The 20,658-nt window shown below is 42.4% G+C and overlaps 1 protein-coding gene across 2 annotated transcripts in view; it reads left to right on the forward strand.

The window, feature by feature from the left end:
- PRKG2 (protein kinase cGMP-dependent 2) overlaps positions 1-20,658 on the forward strand; it is a 95,748-nt gene that overhangs the window by 58,762 nt on the left and 16,328 nt on the right. For both annotated transcript variants that reach the window (XM_032881874.1, XM_032881965.1), the window contains exons 12-15: positions 1,833-1,969; positions 4,057-4,146; positions 6,158-6,299; positions 20,170-20,333. In XM_032881874.1, coding sequence (XP_032737765.1) covers positions 1,833-1,969; positions 4,057-4,146; positions 6,158-6,299; positions 20,170-20,333 — 533 coding nt within the window. The remainder of the gene's footprint in view (positions 1-1,832; positions 1,970-4,056; positions 4,147-6,157; positions 6,300-20,169; positions 20,334-20,658) is intronic.

Genomic DNA, 20,658 nt, shown 5'->3' on the forward strand with positions numbered 1-20,658 from the left:
TTTTTCTTGTTTTATATTCCAGTGTATCTTGGACGAACATGTGAATTGTTATTGGTATCTTAAGTGTTGCTTTGAGCTGAAGTTAAGAAAGCATGTTTTTCACTGTGCGTGTTGTATGGTAGCAGGTCTGTGCTAATAAGTCACTTGTAGTAACGGAGCTGCTATTTCAGCTGCTGTGTCACATCCTTTTGTGAATTCTCGTCTTGGTTATAATTATCGGAGATGTACCAAGTAAGCGTTCCCAGAGACTCTAACTCATCAAAACTGTGTTTTTTAACAGGAAAATGTGTGCACACATACACTCATGGCACGTGAACTATTACTAAAGAAAAGAGTGTGTCCAGTGGAAGCGTCCTAGAAATAAAATCTTACTATAGTTGACACAACTCCACTGCCATGTCTGTATTTGGCTGCCATTATCCTGTCTTGGGTTGCTCAAGATTTTCTTTCTGGAAAAAAAGAGAAGATGACTGTAAGGGAATATTTGAAGAGCAGCCTTCTGTAGTGTTGATCAGGACAGCTGGGAACTTAGGGCCTGATTTCGGCTGTCTTCCACATCACCACCTCTCGGAGCTTTACCACTAGCTTCCAACGAGTAACAGAGCGGTCCTGTCAGATCCAGAGCTCCGGGGAAATGGGGGGATGGAGATCTGTGGCCTTACTGGGGACAGGTGACTCTGAACCTTTGGCTGTTCCCAAGCCCTTCTTCACCCAGCAGATTTTTAACGATTCACTGTACCTTAACCTCGGGGAAGTGCGCGGACACCTTCGTCTGCTGGATGGCCTCGGACATGAGCAGATCGGAAGTGCCTCCGGGAGACTCTGGATGACACACTTCACCCCAGTCAAGACTCCCCTCTGAGGGGTGAGGGGGAGGGGAAGAAACAATTTCTTCATAAGCCAAAGAGTATTTGTCACCGTTTTTATGCCATATAGAGAGACAAGGGCAATACACATCTGCAGTGGTATTTTTCACCAAACATCCTGGAAAAAGGATTGAATTAGCAATGCTGAGATGTGGGGGGTTTTGTACAGTTAGATAATAATTGAAACAATAATTCCACCTTAATTTAAAAATCCTGCATAGTACTAATGGCAATTGTGAGAAAATGTGGGGCGCAGCCAAATCTACAGGTTCATTACTTGCCATATATCATGTGCTTATGGAGTTGTAAACCTATCTGAGTATGTATCTATTAAAATGTTTTATTTCCTTTCAAGGGAAAATTTTATTTGTCCATCTAAAGCAACAGGTTCCAAAAGAACTTTCTGTACCTCGGGAAATGTCCTAACCGTCTGCTATCCAGAAGGGTAGCTAGGGCTAGATGTGGCTGGCGAGCTTTTGAAACGTGACTAATGCAGCTGAATTTCTTATCTTAATTAACTTAAAATTAAATAACCTCATGTGACTAGTTGCTGTCATATTGGATAGTATAGCTATGGATTTTGATTTAATATGTTTTGTTTTGAAAATCAAAGAAGTGCATATTAGGAAAGAACCATTTTTGGCAATTCTGGTCAAAGTTCTTCATATCACACACTCAAAAGTGAATAGATTTCTAAACATTAAACCTAACCCGAGTTTGTTTTTCTTGTTCTAATGCAAACGTATTAAGACCATGTTCCAGATATGTGAACTTTTTTGGAAATTGCAATGCAAGGGAAGGATGTACACTTGAATAAAAGTTAGTTCCCAGAGGCATACGTGGTTAAAAGGGTACATACTGTTTAATGTGAAAGAAGTTCAACTCCTCATTGGTTAACATGTTTTATGTAGATATTGTGAATCTTTTTAGTAAGTTAATTTTGAGGGATTTTCTCTTCTGGCGCAGGTTAAGGTGAAGAATGAGAATGTGGCTTTTGCTATGAAGTGTATACGGAAGAAGCACATAGTGGACACGAAGCAGCAGGAGCACGTCTACTCAGAGAAGAGGATTCTGGAAGAGCTGTGTTCTCCCTTCATCGTGAAGTAAGTGAGCATCTGGCTCCACAATTTAGGACTGTAGACCCTTTTGAATGTTTCCATGCGAGAGCACAGAACAGTAAAAGAGGCCCCACTCTGAGTTCTCCACCCCTGTCACAGCAACGGTTCATAAAATGTGAGAAGTCTCAAGTCTGGAGTCCAGAGTGCAGGTTTTTTATCCTTGAGAATATCTGAGGAGACTCTGTGTGTGTAGGGGTGTGTGTGGGAAAGAATATGAAATTGTTGTGGAATAACTTGAACTGATTATTTAATCCATACCTACTGCAGAATTTGGGAAGAAAAGAATTCATTTGAAACTATCAAGGGACACACTGCTGTTAAATTTCTGCAAGAAGAGACCTTTGGGTTCATGTAGTCTTCCGGGGGCCCCGAGGCATGATCCTAGCAGAGCCGAGATGCTGGGAGATCTGGCTCCCCATAGTCGCTACTCCTCCTTCCCCAGAGTCGGGACGAGAATTTGGTTGTTCGAGGCCACAGTTCTCCTTACTTGTGAATTCATGAGTCTGTGGTGTAGGCCAGTGGAGACCTGTATTTTCATGCAGGTCATAGCCCTAGAATATAGTTTCGGTGGTTTCCAGGCGAGGCAGAGCGCCCTTACGGCGGATAGAATTTGTGTTTTGGATCAAATGCCTTGAGAGAAACTTCCTGCCTATCCATAGTCCCACACCCACTTTTTTTCAACATTAAGAGAGCTGAACCCAGACAATGCTGGGTTATCTAATTATTTTTATATTAATGCGTTCCCAGAATGCCCCCCCTTTTATCAATAATTCTTTAACAAGCTATCATAAGCAGCTTCAGGACATGGCTTAGCTTTTATTCCTATTCTCATTTCCAGCTCTCTGCAAAGTGCCTGGCATAGAAGGAAATGACAGTATAATAATAAATATTAATGACAACATCTATTGAGAAATTAACGTGTGCCAGACACTGCTGTAAGCACAATATATATGTGGTATATCATATGTAGTATGTTTAATATATATTTAAATATGTTATATTTATTCTACCTACTATATATGCAGACATGCAACATATATTGAATTAATATGTAACTAACATAGAATCCAGTAAATGCATGTACTCGTCTGACCTTTATGAGGTAACAGCGAGGTAAGTGTGATGATTGAGCTCGAGAGCAGTAGTTAGCAGCTGGGCTGCCAGCTCGTGAGCGGCTGGTCGGAGCTTCAAGCCTTAGTAGTCTGGACTCAGAGCCCACTCTGAGCTGCTCTGCTAGATTGCTTCTGCTGTCGGCACACGGTCTGGGTGCTCGGCTGGCACCCAGTGTTGCAATATGGTACCCGGCCCAGGTCCACCTCGGGACTGAAGCTGTCATTCCCGTAGCTTCTGAGAGTGTTTCAGCTGAGGACTCTAGCTCGGTCCTTTCCTGGTCATTGCTGTCAGGTGATCAGAGCCCCCTTGCCCAGGATCATACTCTGCTTCCAGGTGCAGCCCACATCCCATGAGGGCAGAGCTCCTTGAGGCTGAGGCTTTCATTGAAACTAGAGACTCCGTCAGAGATGAACTCTCCTGCCACCCAAGCATGTCTGTGCCTTACTCCTCCCCTAGGGGATGGGGGTTGTTCCTAGATACACTCCCTACTGAACTCACTGCTTATAGGTCTCTGTCTCACAGTCTTATTTTTGAGACCAACCAGAGGATATAAGACATGGGTGTGAAGGGAGCTCATAAAGGAGACGCATCGTAAAGGAGATGCAGGCAGAGGTCTCCGGGCTTGTGGAGGGAAGAGAAGCCGTGTTGGGGAAGGAGGCAAATGAGCTGCCGTAGCGGGCTCCTGGGCTTGGTCTTGAGGAATGGATAACACTGTTACAGCGAAACTGAGATGAAGAAGGTCGGTGTGTGTGTAGAGGGAGGCCAGTAAGGGAAGGGGCTCCCGTGTGCAGAAGCCAGGCAGGACGAGCACTCGGTGAGGGGTCCCGTGTGGCTGGAGGGTGTCATGAACGAGAGGAGCACGAGTGTCCCAAGTGATACCGATGATGTTCTTAAGCAACTTTAAAAAGCTTTTGAAATGAGATTTTTAATAACAACCATGTTTTTATGTGTCTTTGCAGATTGTATCGCACTTTCAAGGACACTAAGTATGTGTACATGCTTCTGGAGGCCTGCTTAGGTGGGGAGCTGTGGAGTATATTAAGGGACAGGTAATTGAAAAGCATTAACATCAGGCCGTGTTCTCACGTTTGATCTCAAGGATGCTTTATTCACGATCCTTTAAGAGACATAAAGAAAGTCATTAAGAAGTTGTCCTAAGAAAATATTATCATCTGATAACAGAGCAACGGTGGTATTTCTTCTCTAACATTGGATCCATGCAATAGACACCGTAAAATGTCGTCCATCATTTCCATATTCGGGGTCAAAGAATCGTAGCCCTCAAAAGAGAGCGAATGCTCCACAGTCCTGTGGTTAATGTGAGGCAGGGTCGCTGGAAACCCGGAATCTCTGCGGAGGAGATGAAGAAGGGGCGGGGCGTGGCGAGGCAGGGAGCGTGCTGCAAAGATTCAGATTTACAGAAGGGCCGGTTTCTGCCGAATTGCAGCCTCCCGTGTTTACTGAGCGCCAGCAGCGTGCAGGCCTCCCTGGTAGACAGTGTGGGAGCTTTCCAGAGGGGGTGAATTTTCCTAACCGAAAGAGTAAAAGGTATAAATTTTCCCCCAGTGAGTTTAGATCTTATTTGGGGAGGTAAGTTTTAAAACATTGCATTATTAGGTGTATGAGCTAAATATGACAGAGAAGTTGCTGATTTGTAACTAAATGCCAAGTGAGAGTTGCAGATGGTGAGTTCAGAGGAGAGGAGACATATAAAAATGTGATGAAAGAGGGAAGACTGGACCTAACTTCTAGAGATGACCAGTACTTTGGAAAGGCAGAGAGAAAGGGAAATGGATGTAATACGCAACAGGAAAATTGAGATAGGATTATGTGTTCTTGGGGGTGTTTCACAGCAGAATTTGAGTAGAAGACAAGGTCAGCAAAAGAGGGGGTGGGAAGGTGGGTTTGCACAAGGTTATGGAGGTTAATGCCAGGCCAAATATTTGGGGAGTGTCACCTGGGTCTGGGTGTCTCAACCTTGGCTTCTCATCACAATCATGTGGAGAGCTCTGCAAAGTAACAGTGCTGAGCCCTGATGCCAGAATTATGATTTGGTTCACCTTGGATGGGGTCTAGTGAATGACCTCCCCAACAGTTCTAATGTGCATCCATGGTGGCGAATCCCAGACCTAGGGAAGGGGAGACCTCTGAGCATTTGAGAAGAGATGGATGTGTCATTTTAGAAATGTGCTGTTGGGTGGATCTGGGTGGGGAAGACCAGGCAGGGTGCGGAGACTCGCGTGGAACCTACAGAAACATTTGCTCCCTCCACCTTTGCTTCAGCATGTGGGTCTGTGTAGGAACGGGAGTCGGTACTGTCTGTTGGGCACTGTGTCTCACTCTCGAAACAACACTGTTCAGGAAGTAGTAAACCCATTTTGCAGTCAGGGATCTGAGGCTCAGAACAGCCACACCACTTGGCTGAGGACATAGTGATGGAAGAAGCAGGAGTCAAAGCCAGTAGAAACTCACCCCAAAGCCATACCCTTCCACAACTCCCTGCCACAAATCACCACCATGTTTTAATGCTGCAGTATGGAAACGCGCATGTGGTGCTGACACAGGGCCAGTCTAATATCAAGGTGCACCTAACAGGAAAGAGTTATGACCCCATTTCTGCATGGGTTCTTGTTACATGCTATGCCAACAGGAAATGAAAACGATCACTTGAGTCATTGTTGAGTCAAGCAATAAATTACAGAAGTCTGCTTTAAGCTCTCCGTTAAAATAGCTGCGTTTTCTCTAGAGTTTGCCACAAATATCTTAAAAAGTCTTGTTTTCTTATGGTTGTATTTTACGTACCCATACATGATGACGAGAAACAATTGTTGGGATGGGGACGTTCTAACTGTAGTGAGGTACTTTGCGTTCGCCTCAAGCATCCCCTAAATCTCTTTACCATCATCAGGCTCATTCGTGGGTGGCACGGAGTCCTTCTTAGTGTTGGTGCCCTACAAAACGCTTACGTGGTGTAAAATTACCAATGCGATAACTGACACCTGGAATAGACAACGAATATGTGTGTCCAGAGCATTAAGAGGGAAAATGATCTCGTTGCAGGGGCAGCTTCGATGAAGCCACCTCCAAGTTCTGCGTCGCTTGCGTGACTGAAGCGTTTGACTACCTGCACCGACTAGGTATCATCTACAGAGACCTGAAGCCAGAAAACCTAATTCTAGATGCTGAGGGTTATCTGAAGTTGGTAAGCCAAGTTCTGTCACTTAGAGTGTCGTAAGAGACATTTCTAAATACTGAAGTCGTGTCACGGTTGCAAGTTACTTTTAATTTTGGGACACCTGTTATTTTCATCATGGGGAGGGTGTATGGCCTGGGACATTGGCACCTTAATCCGGGGGGAAGTGTTACAAGCACATTCTTTTTGGCCTAGGAATTTAATATTTCAGCCATATTTGTGACTGCTTGTAAGGATGCATGTAATTGAATGCCTTTAACATTGGATTTGGTTAATATTTTTGTATAATATATTTAAAGAGATTAATATATTCTTACTACATAGAGGGACTGGATCTAAGGAATAAGGAAAGAAGGTGATAGTCTGTCTCCTGTCCCAAGATAGCCACTGTCTGTATAGGGAGGAAAGATACACTTATGAATGTTAGTATGCTTTTTTTTTTTTTTAAATCTTTCTAGGTGAGAATCCAGGGCTGCGAATCACAACACTAGACCAGAGGCTCCTTGAGGACAGACACTTTCCGTGTTTCCCATCTTTGTAGTCCTCTGAAGCCCAACACACATCCCCTGGCAGTCACACAAACTGCTTCCAGGGTGAATCTAGGAGAAACTGGGCAGTCATGAGGGGAGAAGCCCAGGCACTTTGGATGTCAGGAGGGAACCCAGGCAGACGGGAGCTCACGCTGAGTTTTCCTGAGTTTGTCTTGTCAGTATGTCAAGGACATGAAAACGTCTCTGAATGTAACATTTACAAAGAGATTAAATGTTCCTCACATCAGGACTTTCATACATGGAAATAACACTAGCTGTCACCTCGTAAGTCGTGTAGTATGTTACGTGTCAAGACTGCGCTAAGCATTTTGCAAGTAATGCAGTTAACAATAGAGATAGGCTTTATCATCCACACGTTACACTGGGTAATGTAGCTTTAGGAACTAAACTCATTATGTGTAATTGCTAAGCGATTTCTCTCCACAGAAAGGAGTAAAATAAGTCCTTTCATGTGTAATCTGGTGAACTTCCAAGAAACAATTTGATCCATTCAAGCTTTATTTTGTCTGTGAAAGGCAGCTTTGCGAACTGGGGAGGCACTAACACAGGCCTCAGTCGTCCCTCTTCTTCACAATTCCTTCACTGGCTGTGCCTCTTGCAGCTATTTATGGATAGCTTCGGAATATTCTAGAACCAAAGCCATCACCACTGAGGCATTTCCATTAGATTCATTTCTTTTTTTTCAGAGCTGTTTTTTAAAAATTGGATAGCATATTTATTATACATAGCCATGGGGGGTCCATGAATATCTCTCCTGTCAGCCAGTGTTATCCATCCAGCTGACTCATTTGCCAACTACCTAAACGAAGAATGACAATAAAGCCTTTAGAGATTAAAACGTAAATGTTGAATATTTCCATTTCTAGCTATATGTCAAACTAGATAGGCTGAAATCCTCTCACTACTAAATGTCTAAAAATACTGAATGAAACATGAAAAGCAGTATTACGTGGCTGACTTTGTAAGACAGCACTGGGGCTCCCCTGAGGTTGGGAACCACGCTTGGACAGGAGTATAGCCTAGAACTCAGACATGAAGCTGCGGTCTTGTGGGCACCCAGTGATCTGAGATGGCCCAGGGGTCTGATTTTAGTAGCTGCACCTTGTAAGAACAGCGGACCAAGTTTTGGACCTGGGCAGTGTGGGAAGTTGAATCAGAGAACATTTCCCAAAACCAGGAATCACACAGATTACACTGTCAGAAAAATGGAAAGCAAGAAAAAAGATCTAATTTATAAAGACAGAGTACATGCAAGAAAACATGCTTTTCTCATTATTGGGCTCTTGGTAGAGAAGCAAAAGAGTCTCCTTTAAGAATTCTTGGCCATAGGCTCTTCTTCATGGAGGTTGGCTGCTTAGTCTTCTAAGATGGAAAACCCCATGCAAGGATTTGAGAATGGGTTCATGTTGGTAGGATGCCCAACTTTTCGAGAATCAATGTATATCTGTCTGGATGAAAGTACTCTTAACTCAGGATACGAAGAACTCCCAGGGTTAAAGTTCCAGAGAACATGACCTCACATTTAAAAACATAAGACAAAAAATATATAGGAGGGGGGAAAAAGGTACCATGAGCATTATTTGGCAGGCAAATAAGTGCTTCATTATTGGAGTAATCAGATACAAAATGTAAAATAAATCCACCTAACACATCTTTTAAAAATGAGAGGAAATGACAAATGAGTAAGGAACAGAGGGAAAAAATCTAATAGGTTTAGAAAAAGCTAATGAAGAAAACTTCTATTAAGGAATTTAGAATATAATAATTGAAATTACAGATTTAAGGAAGTTTCATTAATGTGGGAGCAGCTTCCATTGGACTAATCTTCTTGATGAGATTAATTATAATATGTATGTGAAAATATGTGGAGAGCAACAGAAAGTGGATATCTAAACTTTGAAAAAAGGGCATCATGCTGTGACAAATCCACATCACTATAGCTCTTTAAACCATTCATTTCAGGACACACCTTACTGTATAAGGCATGGGGATAAATCTTTAGTTGACATCATACCTAGCAGTGAAATATTGAACATTTTCCCATTAGATTGTGAACAAGGTAAGAATATTTTCTTTCCACTGTTTTTCAACATTTTCATAGAGGTCTTAGCCAATGAAATAAACCAAGAAAAAGAAATGAAAGCTCAGAGATGAGAAGGGGAGAAGTTACCTGTCTTTATTTTCAGACAACATGACTGTTTATGTAGAAAAGCCTAAAGCATCTATCAAAGAAGTACTAGAAGGAAGAAGCATGATAATCAGTACAATGTCAATGTATAAATAAAATTATAAGTCACTTAAGTCAACATATAAATTAAGTCAATATATAGATAAGAACTATTTTTCTATACTAGCAGGAAACATTTATAAATTTAATAAAAATACTATTTATAATAACATCAAAAATTATAAAATAAATTTGAATATATTTAATGTGTAAAATATATAAGACCTCCATACTGAAAACTACAAAATATTACTGAGAAAAAATATACAACTAAATGGTAACGTATACTATGGTTATGTATTGTATAATTCAATATTTGATACAGTGTCCATTCTCCTCAGATTAATTACAGATTTAAGGTCATTGTAATATAAATTAGAGCAGGTGCATTTTTAGAAACTGAGACATTTACTCTAAGATTTACCCAGAAACACAATTTCTAAACCACGGTTTAGAAAAGTTAATAACCACTTTGAAAAACGAAAAACAGAACTGAGGAATTTACAATATCGGACACTGTAAACTATAGTAATCTAGGCAGTGTCATAACACAGGGTAGAAAAATAGCTTCATCTAATGGAATAAAGTCCAAAGATAGACATAGAATCAACTATTTTAGCAAAAAGCGAAAAGCCAGTCTTCCCAATAGATGATGCTGAAACAGCCGGGCATGCATATGTGGGGAAACAAACCTGCTCCCACCTCACACAAGATAGAAAAACTAATTCAAGAAGGTAATATGGTAATATTTTTACAGCATGGGGTAGGTATCGATTTCATAGAATACAAATAGTATTAATTTGTATTAATTGTATTAATTATAAAACTTTCAGTTACTATAATAAAAATATCATCGACTGGGTGACTTAAACCATAAACACTTATTTCTCACAATTTTAAAGCCGAGGAAGTCCAAGATCAAGGTGCTGGCAGATCTGGTACCTGTCTGGTCAGGACCCACTGCTGGGTTGGCAGAGAGCTGCCTTCTCATTCCTTCATGTGGGAGAGAAAGACACACACACACACATGCAGAGTTTGGAGGGAGCTTTCTTCTTCTAAGAGTTCCTAATCACATTATGAGGGCTTGACCCCATGGCTTGGTTACCTCCTAAAGGCCCTACCTCCATATCCCATCACATCAGGGTTTAGGGTTAAACATACCAATTTTGGGGAGACACAAACATGCAGTCCATGATAATTGGACTTCATCAAAATTAAAAACTTATGGTAATTAAAATACTTTAGGGAAATGAGTTGTCATGCCACAGACTGGGAGAAAATATTTGCAATACACATTTATATGACAAAAGAATTGACTGTATTGGGAAATAGATAAATAACTCCTACAGTTCAATAAAAAGAAAACCCAATTTAAAAAAATGGTCAAAGGTCTTGAAAAATCACTTCCCAAAAGAAGGCATAGGAATGATTATTAAGTCCTACCAGACATCATCAAGGAAAGGCAGAGTAAAACCACAAAGGGGAACCATTTTATAGCCACTGAAATGACAATTTAAAAGACTGGCAATACCCAGGGTTGGTGAGGACTTTCTCCTAAATTCCTAGGGGAGAAAGAAAACTGTTTAAAGAACAGTCTGTCCGTTTTATATTGAGCCAAACATACGGCTAATCTGTGACAAAAATTCAACTTCCAGGGAGAAACTTCACTCCTTAGTATTTGTTTAGGAAAACTGAAATCATGTCTTCCAAAATCTTGGGCAAGAATGTTCATTACGGGGACGCCTGGGTGGCTCAGTCAGTTAAGTGTCTGCCTTCGGCTCAGGTCATGATCCCAAGGTCCTGGGATCGAGTCCTGCATCAGGCTCCCGGCTCAGCGGAGCACCTGCTTCTCTCTCTGCCTCCCCTGCTTGTGCTCTCTCGCTCTCTCCCTGTCAAATAAAATTCTCAAACAAACAAACAAAAAAGAATGTTCATCACAGCTTTATTGCTAAAAGTCCCCAAATCAGAAACAGCCAAAATATCCGTCAGATCCAATGTCTGAGTGCGGTGGCAGTACGTCAGCAACGGATTGCTGCTCTGCGGCAGAAAGGCGTGGATTGCTGCGAGCGAGTGTGCATGGACTTTGAAAACTGTGTGGAGCGGAAGCAGCCGGATACAAGAGTGTCTGCTGCATGATCACGTCTGTCGCCATTCTAGAAGCCACAGCAGAAATCAAAACAGTGGTTGCTTGTGGGAGAGCCGTTCGACTGGAAGGGGGACCAGGGGACTTGCTGAGGGAATGAGTGTGTCTCCGTCTTGACTCTGTGGTAATTTGGTCACGTGTATAATCTGCATCAAAACTCAGTGAACTGTATGCCAAAATCGATGCGTATCATTGTGTATAAATGACACATCAATCTGAAAAGGTTCAATGTCAGAGGAGTCGCAAGTAAAATCAGTTCACCAAATGATAAATTTAATTTACACAGAATGTCACATAGAGACACACCAAAAAAAGATGAAAAAATAAGAGAACGGAGTGAGAAGTTCTTAAAATTATGCACTGGAGTCCAAGATAAAAATAATAATAGAAAATCAGGGAAAAGTAGTATTTAAAGAAACAGTGGCTGAAAATGGGGGAATTACAAGAAACAGCAACCATCAGGTAAAGGAACCCAAACAAATCCCATCTGGGACAAATTGTATTTGCTGTGGCTCCTATCTTTGGGTAACAAATCACTCTGAAATGTAACGTCTAGAACAACAAGAGTCATTCGTCATCTCTCGCAGTCTCTGTGGGCCAGAATTTGGGGAGTGGTTCAGCCGGGTCGTTCTGACCTGAGGTGTCCCATGAATTTTCGGTCCGATGTCGGCTAGGGCTTGTTTGGGGTTTGGCCAGGGCATCCACATCCAGAGTCCCTTACTCGTAAGGCTGGGAAATTGATGCTGGCGTTATCTGGGGGCACCGTGGCCTCTTTAGAGGTCGAACATTGTCGTGTCGTGACAGCTGCTTCCCTCAGAAGGCGTCATCGGAGAAGACGCTACGGTGCTGTTTAAGACCTACTCACAGAGTCGCATCTCAGCGCTTCCACTATGTCCCGTTGGTCCCATAGGGCCAGCCCTGGTTTACTGTGAGATTTATTGTGGGAGGGGGCAACAAAAACAGAGTATTAAAAGCCATCAAGGACAAAAGACAGTTTACGTGGAAAGGAGGAAAACTTAGGCTTTCAGTTGACGTCACAATAGCAACCAGAGAATCCAGTGCAGCGGAGGAGTAGTTTTAAAATTCTGACAGAAAATAACTACGAAACTTGAATTGTACATCCAGGGAAACTATCCTCCAACAGAGTGGAAATAAGGGTGTTTTCAAACCAGGATGAAGGGTGTTGACCACCTTCACAGGGGGGATGTCCTTAAGGGAGTTGAAAAGTGATTCCTGGTGACGGATCCGAGATGCAACCTTAGGAAGATGGAAAACAGGTTAGATGTGTTCGCACGACGGAGGAGAGGACTCACGCTCACTCTGCTCTCGGGTGGGGAGAACGAGGAAACGCTGAGTAACAGCAGCACGAAAACCAGGAGTCGGTACAATTGGAATTAAAGTAGGAGAAAATGCCTGTCATCCTCAAAGGAGGCAGCAAGAGGGAAAGAGAAAACCCAGGAGCCAGAGCGAGAGAGCAGGCACCGGGAGCAGAAAGACATCCAACGTGCGTAGACAGCTCTCCAGATCACAACCGAGGACTGTCAAGCAGATTTAGAAAACGAAGTCAGCCGTGTGGTGTTTATAAGAGACAGACCTGAGGCACAAGGCTGCAGGAAGCTGGAAGTGGAAAGGACAGAAGAAAATACGCCAGGAAATAGTCAACCGGTTGAAATGCAGGTTTCATTATGAGGGAAGGGGGTTGCTGGGTATCAAAAAGGATTATCCTTTGAGGGCGAAAGATTCATTTTGCCAAGATATAAAAATCTTGATCTTTTATTTACCTACTAAAATGTTTCAAAAAATAAGCAGAATTCGAAAGAATAAGGAGAAATGAACCACTATAGGGAATTTTAATACTCCGCTTTTGGAAACCGATGGCGCATTCAGACCGAGAAGCACGACGGCTTTCGGAGATGTGCACAACACAATTAATAAACTTGATCTAATGAGCTTTTAGAATATTGTTCCCAGGAGTTGAAGAATACAAATTAACGAAATGTGGTCATCCATTAGGGCCATTAAGCAAGTTTCAGCAAATAAGAGAAACAGGAGTTGGGTTGCCGGCCAGCAGCCCGGCCGACTGGCTCCCCGCAAAGTCCCTGAGGGGATTGCGTAAGGATGGGGGCGGCGGAGGTGCCTGGTGACAGCACAGCGAGAATGCACACCTGGATGATGACACCAGGCTGTCCAGCCTCGGACGTTAAGTCCTCAAGGATGAAAGGCTCCGTGTAAGGCTGAACTTGGCCTCCTTCCCCAGTTTTGATTAAATGGTGTTTTTCATCTTCCTACATCACTTCTTAGAGTATCTGTGAGGGATCAGATATCTAAGGACAGAAAGAAAGGAACAGTGTTTGTTTGTTTGTTTACCAGCAAAGCATGGCCTGTGAAAGCTTGGGGGAAAAAACCCAAGTTAGAGAAAGGTCTGGGTTTTGGAAGTGTCCCTCTAGAGGCTGTAAGGGTGTGCCTTTCTGTGATAATACAGAGGATGAGTTTGTAGTGTGCAGTGAAGACCTCATTCTACTCTTCTTCCCCAGTTCACAATTGAGATGGCCAGCCAGATTTGTTTCCAGGTGAGTCCTCGCTGGTCCAAGCTGTCTCTATCAGTAAAAACACTGAAAGGAGTTCAAGGATTAGCAGATATTACTAAAAGAACATCACATCGCCATCTCTCATCTGCCCATCCAATAATTTCCTGACTCTTTCTCCACTTTCAAGGCCAAGAAAAGCTGATGTAGGCAATAATGATTAAAAGTCTTTCTCTTGGTTATCATGAATGAATCAAGGACAATAATAAGGTGTAGGGCAGTAAGGAGTTTAAAGAAAAATCCTTCTTGCTCTCAGCCCGAGCAGAATTCGTGTTGTAGTTTCCCATCTTGGGTTTGCTCAGCAGAAAACTTAGTAGCAATCCAAGAAATCAATAAACATTCTATATGGTCATGCTCTTAACTCATCACTCATCAATAAATGTTCTGTATGGTTGTGCTATGAACTCACATGAGTAATCTTCTCATGTGGTCATAGAGGAACTTAACCCTATAGTGAGTATTATATAAGAAAATACAATGTAGGACACGTTAAAAGTTGATACTGTTGCCTGCTTCTTTATGACCAATCTTCCCCTCTACGCTAATAGCCCCATGATAGCAGAAACCATGCTATGGTGTTTACTGCCAGACTTAGAACTTTGCTTTGCATGTAAGAATGAATCAAAGGTCAGAGGAGCAACTTCCAGCTCGCTCTCCTTGGGATTCATCTCTAGTTCTCATTCTTCCTCTTCCTCTCCCCTACTCATGCACTTTTTCCTTCTCTCTCTCCCTCAGTCTCTGAAATAAATCTTTAAGGAAAGAAAATGGAAGGATCCTGTGTCCCTGACCTACTGCTTAGAGATCCCCCTACTGCTCAAGAAAATTCATTTTGAGAAATTAATGTAGGACTTAAGCATTTATACTTCCTTAGATATGTTTGTTCAACAGTAGCTCTAGCATAACCCTAAATCAGAAAGATGTACGAGGTTTCAAAATAGCAAGACTCAACATCACAAAGATATGAAGAGTCTCCAAAATCACATACTGATTAGATATACTTCGGTGGAATTCCAGCAAAGCTTTTCATGAAGTTTGGCAAACTGATCCTAAAGTTTGTATAGACTAACCAAGGGCCAAGAATAGCCAAGACATTTCTGAAGGCAAACAAGAAGAGGGTGGGGGGGAACTTCTCGTGCATATCAGAATTATAATGCTGTCGTTCAAACTAATGACTAATGCAGAGGGAATGCAAATTAAAACCGCAGTGATTTAATACTTGCAAATGTCAAAAATGAAAGTTGCTCTCCCTAGAGGATCGCGAGGACATAGGGCCACCAACCGGAACTCTGCACTGTTGCTGGGGAAGGGTGGGGTGGGCGGTAGGGCAGTATGATCCCTAATGAAAGTAATTTGACGACGTGTGGTAAAATTGAAGACATCACATCTTTGATCTTGTAATTCTACCATCTTACATGGACCTCTGCTACGTAACGTGGAAAGCAATATTAGTAGAAGCATTTTTGTGGTAGAACACTCTCTGATTCAAGGTGAATGTCCATCAATAGCAGAATGAACCAGAAAATCATTGCATGTTAATTCAGTGCTGTATGATACAGCGGTGAAAACAAATGTGCTCCAATATCAGTTAAATTCACAAAGGTAATTTTAAACGAAATTAGGCAGTTTGCCCAAGAATAGATGTAAGATGTATCTAAAGTTTTTAAAAACAAGAACTTATTTTACTTAAGGATCTGAAGTATGTGGTAAAATTAGAAAGGAATGCGAGTACCCAACGAACACCAGCATCAGGGTAGTGGTGACCTCTTGGCAATGGGCAGTGGGTCTCCAGGGAAGGAACCCACCGGGCTTCTGCACCAACTGCTCATTAACCTGGTGGTGGCTATGGGGTTCTGATTTTTTGCTCAGGCTTTATAACCTGCATACAGGTCTCGTTATGTTTCAAGCTTTTTCTCACTTGACCAATGAAATTATCAGCTCCCACTATATCCTTTCTGCCAGACCCTTATTGGTTGTACTTATTAAGTAGCGATTAAGCTTTTCCCACCAATGTGCTGAATGTTGCTGCTTTCCTCTTAAAAATCTTCTACTTCCTTGTCAATTTATGTATAATGGGAAGGTTCCCTTCGGAGCCTGGTTCGAGCCTCACCTCAAGTATCCACGGCCTTCCGAGAGTTTCATTTTCTGCTCTAACATCGGGATGACCGTCCCTCGCCCCCGGAGCTGTTGTGAAGATCGCACACATACATGTACATGTGCATTTACATATCTTATCGAAACTGGTGTGAACAGTCATCTTTTTTTTATTATTTTTTTAAATTTATTTTCAGCATTACAGTATTCATTGTTTTTGTACCACACCCATTGCTCCATGCAATCCGTGCCCTCTCTAATACCCACCACCTGGTTCCCTAACCTCCCACCCCCCCACCTCTTCAAACCCTTCAGATTGTTTTTCAGAGTCCATAGTCTCTCATGGTTCACCTCCCCTTCCAATTTCCCCCAACTCCCTTCTCCTAACCCCCCATGTCCTCCATGCTATTAGATTATGCTGAGTGAAATAAGTCAAGCAGAGAGAGTCAATTATCATATGGTTTCACTTATTTGTGGAGCATAACAAATAGCATGGGGGACAGTTATCTCTTCATTCAGATTTTTTTCACCACACAGGTGTTGGACATCTGCTGTGTCACAGATGCTCTCAGGGTTACAAAGTGAGTAGGATATACTGCGGCTTCTCCTCAAGGAGCTAGAGTTCCTCACACACGACTGCAGGATTTTGCCCCAAGGACGTAACTGTGGAGGAGAAACAGTGTTAAAGCACCTCGGAGGAGAAAGGAACTGGTTCTGTAAATTCAAGGAGGGCTTCAAAGAGGAGGTGGCCTAGGAGATGAGCCTGCAGAGATTTTTGGGTCTGAGCTCCCCTTCAGCTTGCTCCCTTTCTAGTAAACGCACTGAGAATTCGGGGTGAGTCACCACTCCCCCATGCAGAGTGGGTTGTTGCCGTGAAAGACAAGACGCATGCCTTAGCCTCCCTCCCTCCGCTCCCGCCCCGTGGAAGCCGTCGGCCGCTGCCTGTGTGGGTGGACGGACTCAACATCGCAAGGACGTGAAATTGTCTTTGGTTGCTGCACAGGGGACACACAGACTCCACTGTACCCTTGTCTAGACTTGGGTAAAGTGGGTGCCCTGAAAATCCCACATAAATATTGTTTTGGAAAGTTATGTCCCCATGAATCATTTGGCTTAATTAGACTGGTCATTTTGTATCCATTTTTTATGTGACCAAAAGAACCAATGGCTGAGAAATTTCCTGGCCCAGAGAGAAACTTCTGGGAAAAAGCTAATACTGACCGGACATAGGCTCCAGCAAGCCACAATGCTAATTTTTCTATTTCTGAATGACGCGACCACCACTGCAGATTTAGAATCCCTCTTCAAACCTTCTAGTTCATGAAGATTCTTGGAGATTTAATGTTTTTAAGCTCTCAGCATCATGTAAGCCGACTTTCATAATGGAAATTTGGTAGAGGCAAGAGAAAGCCTGTGTATAGCTTCTCTGGATATTCTTGAAAGATCCGTTTTGTGAGTAGAATTAAAAAAAAAAAAGTGTGGGTCTGTTTTCTTGCCTTCTAGAAGGATCCTTTAAAACTAGTCAGGACATGTATAACCTTCTCTCAATCCTCTAGTGGCCTCTTAGACAAAAAAAAAAAAAAAAAAAAAAAAAAAAATCTCTGCAGTTCTTTCTGGGGTTTACCAGGCCAATGCAAAACAAACTCTGCCCTCACTTCCCGTCTGTCTTCCCCACACACGCAGTGGCCCAGCCACACTGGCCTTCGTGCCGATCCTTGAACTTACCACGCACGTTCCCGAAGGCGAGGGCCTTTGCGCTGCTCTTTCTCTGTCAGAATCATTCTTGCTCAGATTTTTATGAGCCTTTTTCTCATTTCAGGCAAATTCCTGCTCAAATCTTCTCAAATGCTACCTCCTCAGAGAGCCTTTTCCCGGCCACCCTATTTAAAGTAAAATTCCTATTGATCTCCATACCTCACTCTGCCATATGTTTCTTCGTAACGTAGGTCACTATCTGGCATTACTATATATGATCTTCTATTTTCATGCTTTTTCTCCTCTTTCTCTCAGATGCCATCTCTGAGAGGACTGGGGCTCTGTCTGTATCCTGGTGCTTGGTACATACTGGTCTTCTGTAGATACTTAGCGAGTGAAGGAAGGAAGGAAGGAACTTACATCTCTGTTGCCTAGAGAGAGAGGTTTAAAAAGACTTGAGCTTTGTGGTGGAATCCATGGTTATAAGACGGAGGTGGTGGGAATGGTTATAGAAAATACACAGAACTTGATATCAGAAGATCTGAGGCCTTCTTGATTAAGCATGTGACTTTAAATCGGTCTGAGTGTCAATTTCCTAACCAGTCTAACCAGATGGGTTAGACTAAAGTTGGTAAGATCAAAGAAATGTGCTAAGTTCCCATAAATCTTAAAATCTTAATATAATTATGGCCATCTCTGTGGGTCAGTATTCAAATACTACAAAAGCAAAACCAGCTATTCAAATTAAAATTCACCATTTTCAGAGCTAGAAAAATTCTTAAACGTCTAATGAACACACAGTCATTTTTAAAAGGAAAACTTAAATGTTCTCAAAAAATGTATTGAAGGGCCATTATAAAACAACAAACTATAATATCTCCATATGTGCATACACACAAAAGCAATTATAAACATTGCTTTCTTGTCTCTTAAATTTCAGTCTTTATAAAATTAGCTAGGATTTTCATATTGGTTCCTTCTCTGAGGAATAAGTAGATAAGCTAATCTCAGCTGGTTGCAAATTTTAATTTCATAGTATCCCCAGCCATCCCTTAGATAAAATCTTTATGAGTCATTCTGTATAGATAGAAGAAAATGGAAAATCCCACTTCAAATTAGGCTGTTTAAATTTCCTTTTTCTAATAAGGAAATCCTTGCTGTTACATGATAAATACTAAAAGGTATTACTGAAATGCTAAATTTCTAAGACATTTATTTAAGGTAACTTTAAATATTAGTGTTTGAATAAATAAAGGAGGGCTGGATTTTATAGTTCATTGACATACTCTTTCAGATGAGGGCCTATTTTGATATGTTAACCTTATTTGTTGTTTTTTTACTCAATATTATTGTCATTTTATTGCGATAGTCCATGTGCGTAATGAAACCATTAACACGTGCATGTTGAGGCTCAGGTATAATTTGTGTGTTTTTACTCCGGGGAGGAGAGGGGGTCCTATGAGAATTCCTGCATGTACTGGAGATGAAAAAAGCACCAGCCGAACAGCGTCTGCGGACAGAATGCGGCTGTCTGTCTTGCGGGCGAACGTCAGTCGCGCTCACGGCCTCCACCCAGTGAGCGCGTCTTCCTGTCGCTCCGGACTTCTTGCCTATTTCTAGTCTGGGCACGAGGCTGTTCATTGAATGGAGCCTCAGAGAAGCGGAGGGACCTACTGTGCAGAGACGGGGGAGGGTAGCGCCGATTCAGTACCGGGAGAGTTCCTCATCCTGAGTCAGGGCCGAGCTCAGGTATCATCTCCTAATGACATCTTCCACCGTGGTCTTCTCCCTCGTGTTCCAGAAGGGTATGTGTTTTGGCCCCTGCGTCATCTTCCACGCTATCATGTGTCCCTTGAAGCGGTATTAATCGCATATGTGTCAGTGTTCCCCACACTCTGCGTTTCTCCCAGGCAGCTCTGTCTCCATAAGCCCAGCACAGAGCCTGGCGGGTGGTGGAGGCCGGCGGTCTTTCAGGACAAGTAAGTTCATGCAGGGCTATCTGCCGCTGACTTGCCTGAGAAGGACTCCAAGTGTCCACGGTCTGGCCCACGTTGAGAAGAGGTGATTCTGACTTTTTCTTGGGAAAGCCAGAATGTCAAGGGTGCGGACGTGGTGCATCGTGGTTTTTAAAGATGGATCTGACTTTTAAGACTCCCTTTTTCTCAACAATGGTCTCTTTCCCAGACTCTCAGATTTGCTATTGCTTTTCTTTTATGACGGAGCCTCAAGTGCACCAGGGTCGATCTCCTCCCCTTTCTCTCCTCTCCCTGATGAGTGCCACCATTGATTAGAAAATTGTCTGCTTGCTCTGAGCTGTACATATGTTGTAATGGCCTACACCTGCTAGCCATTCCTCTCCTCTTTTAGGGGTCATGGGCATAGAAGTGTGTATGTGGAACTTGCTCCAGTATAACTAGATTTGTACCTGGTCCTGCAAAAGAATAGATGAGAGGGTCAGTGGTGTGTGTGTCTATGTGTGTGAAGGGGAGGGTGGAGGTGTAGACAGCAGGTGGGAGAAATTAGAGGGAGATGTAAAGAAGAACATGAGTTTATAGTCTCTGAAAATGTCTTTGACATCCTTTTCCAGGTTGACTTTGGATTTGCTAAGAAAATAGGATCTGGACAGAAGACGTGGACATTCTGTGGAACTCCAGAGTATGTAGCTCCTGAAGTCATTCTCAACAAAGGACATGACTTCAGTGTGGATTTTTGGTCTCTGGGGATTCTAGTGTATGAGCTCCTAACGGGCAAGTAAGTCACCTTCAAGTTCACAGAAGTGCCAAAATAATTTACTGATGATAAAAAAGTATATAATTTAACATTTTAGAATGTTTTTGATTACATGTGATGCCTTTTCCCCTTTGTCTATTCCGCATATAACATGCTTGCTGGTTTGTAACATGGAGAAAACATGTGGGAATGTACAGGAAAGATGTACAGAATAGCTCTGGTTTACCTAAAATGTCAGGACCTGTTGGTATAGATGACCTGTTAACTGTGGGAAGGTTTGGTAATTATGTTGTGAGAATTAGGAGAGGAATTGAGGCTGTAGGCTGTTTTTATTTCCCCTTGTATA

This window comes from Lontra canadensis, unplaced genomic scaffold (genome assembly GCF_010015895.1).
Source record: "Lontra canadensis isolate GAN:19392208 unplaced genomic scaffold, GSC_riverotter_1.0 scaffold1, whole genome shotgun sequence".
Classification (NCBI taxonomy): domain Eukaryota; kingdom Metazoa; phylum Chordata; class Mammalia; order Carnivora; family Mustelidae; genus Lontra; species Lontra canadensis.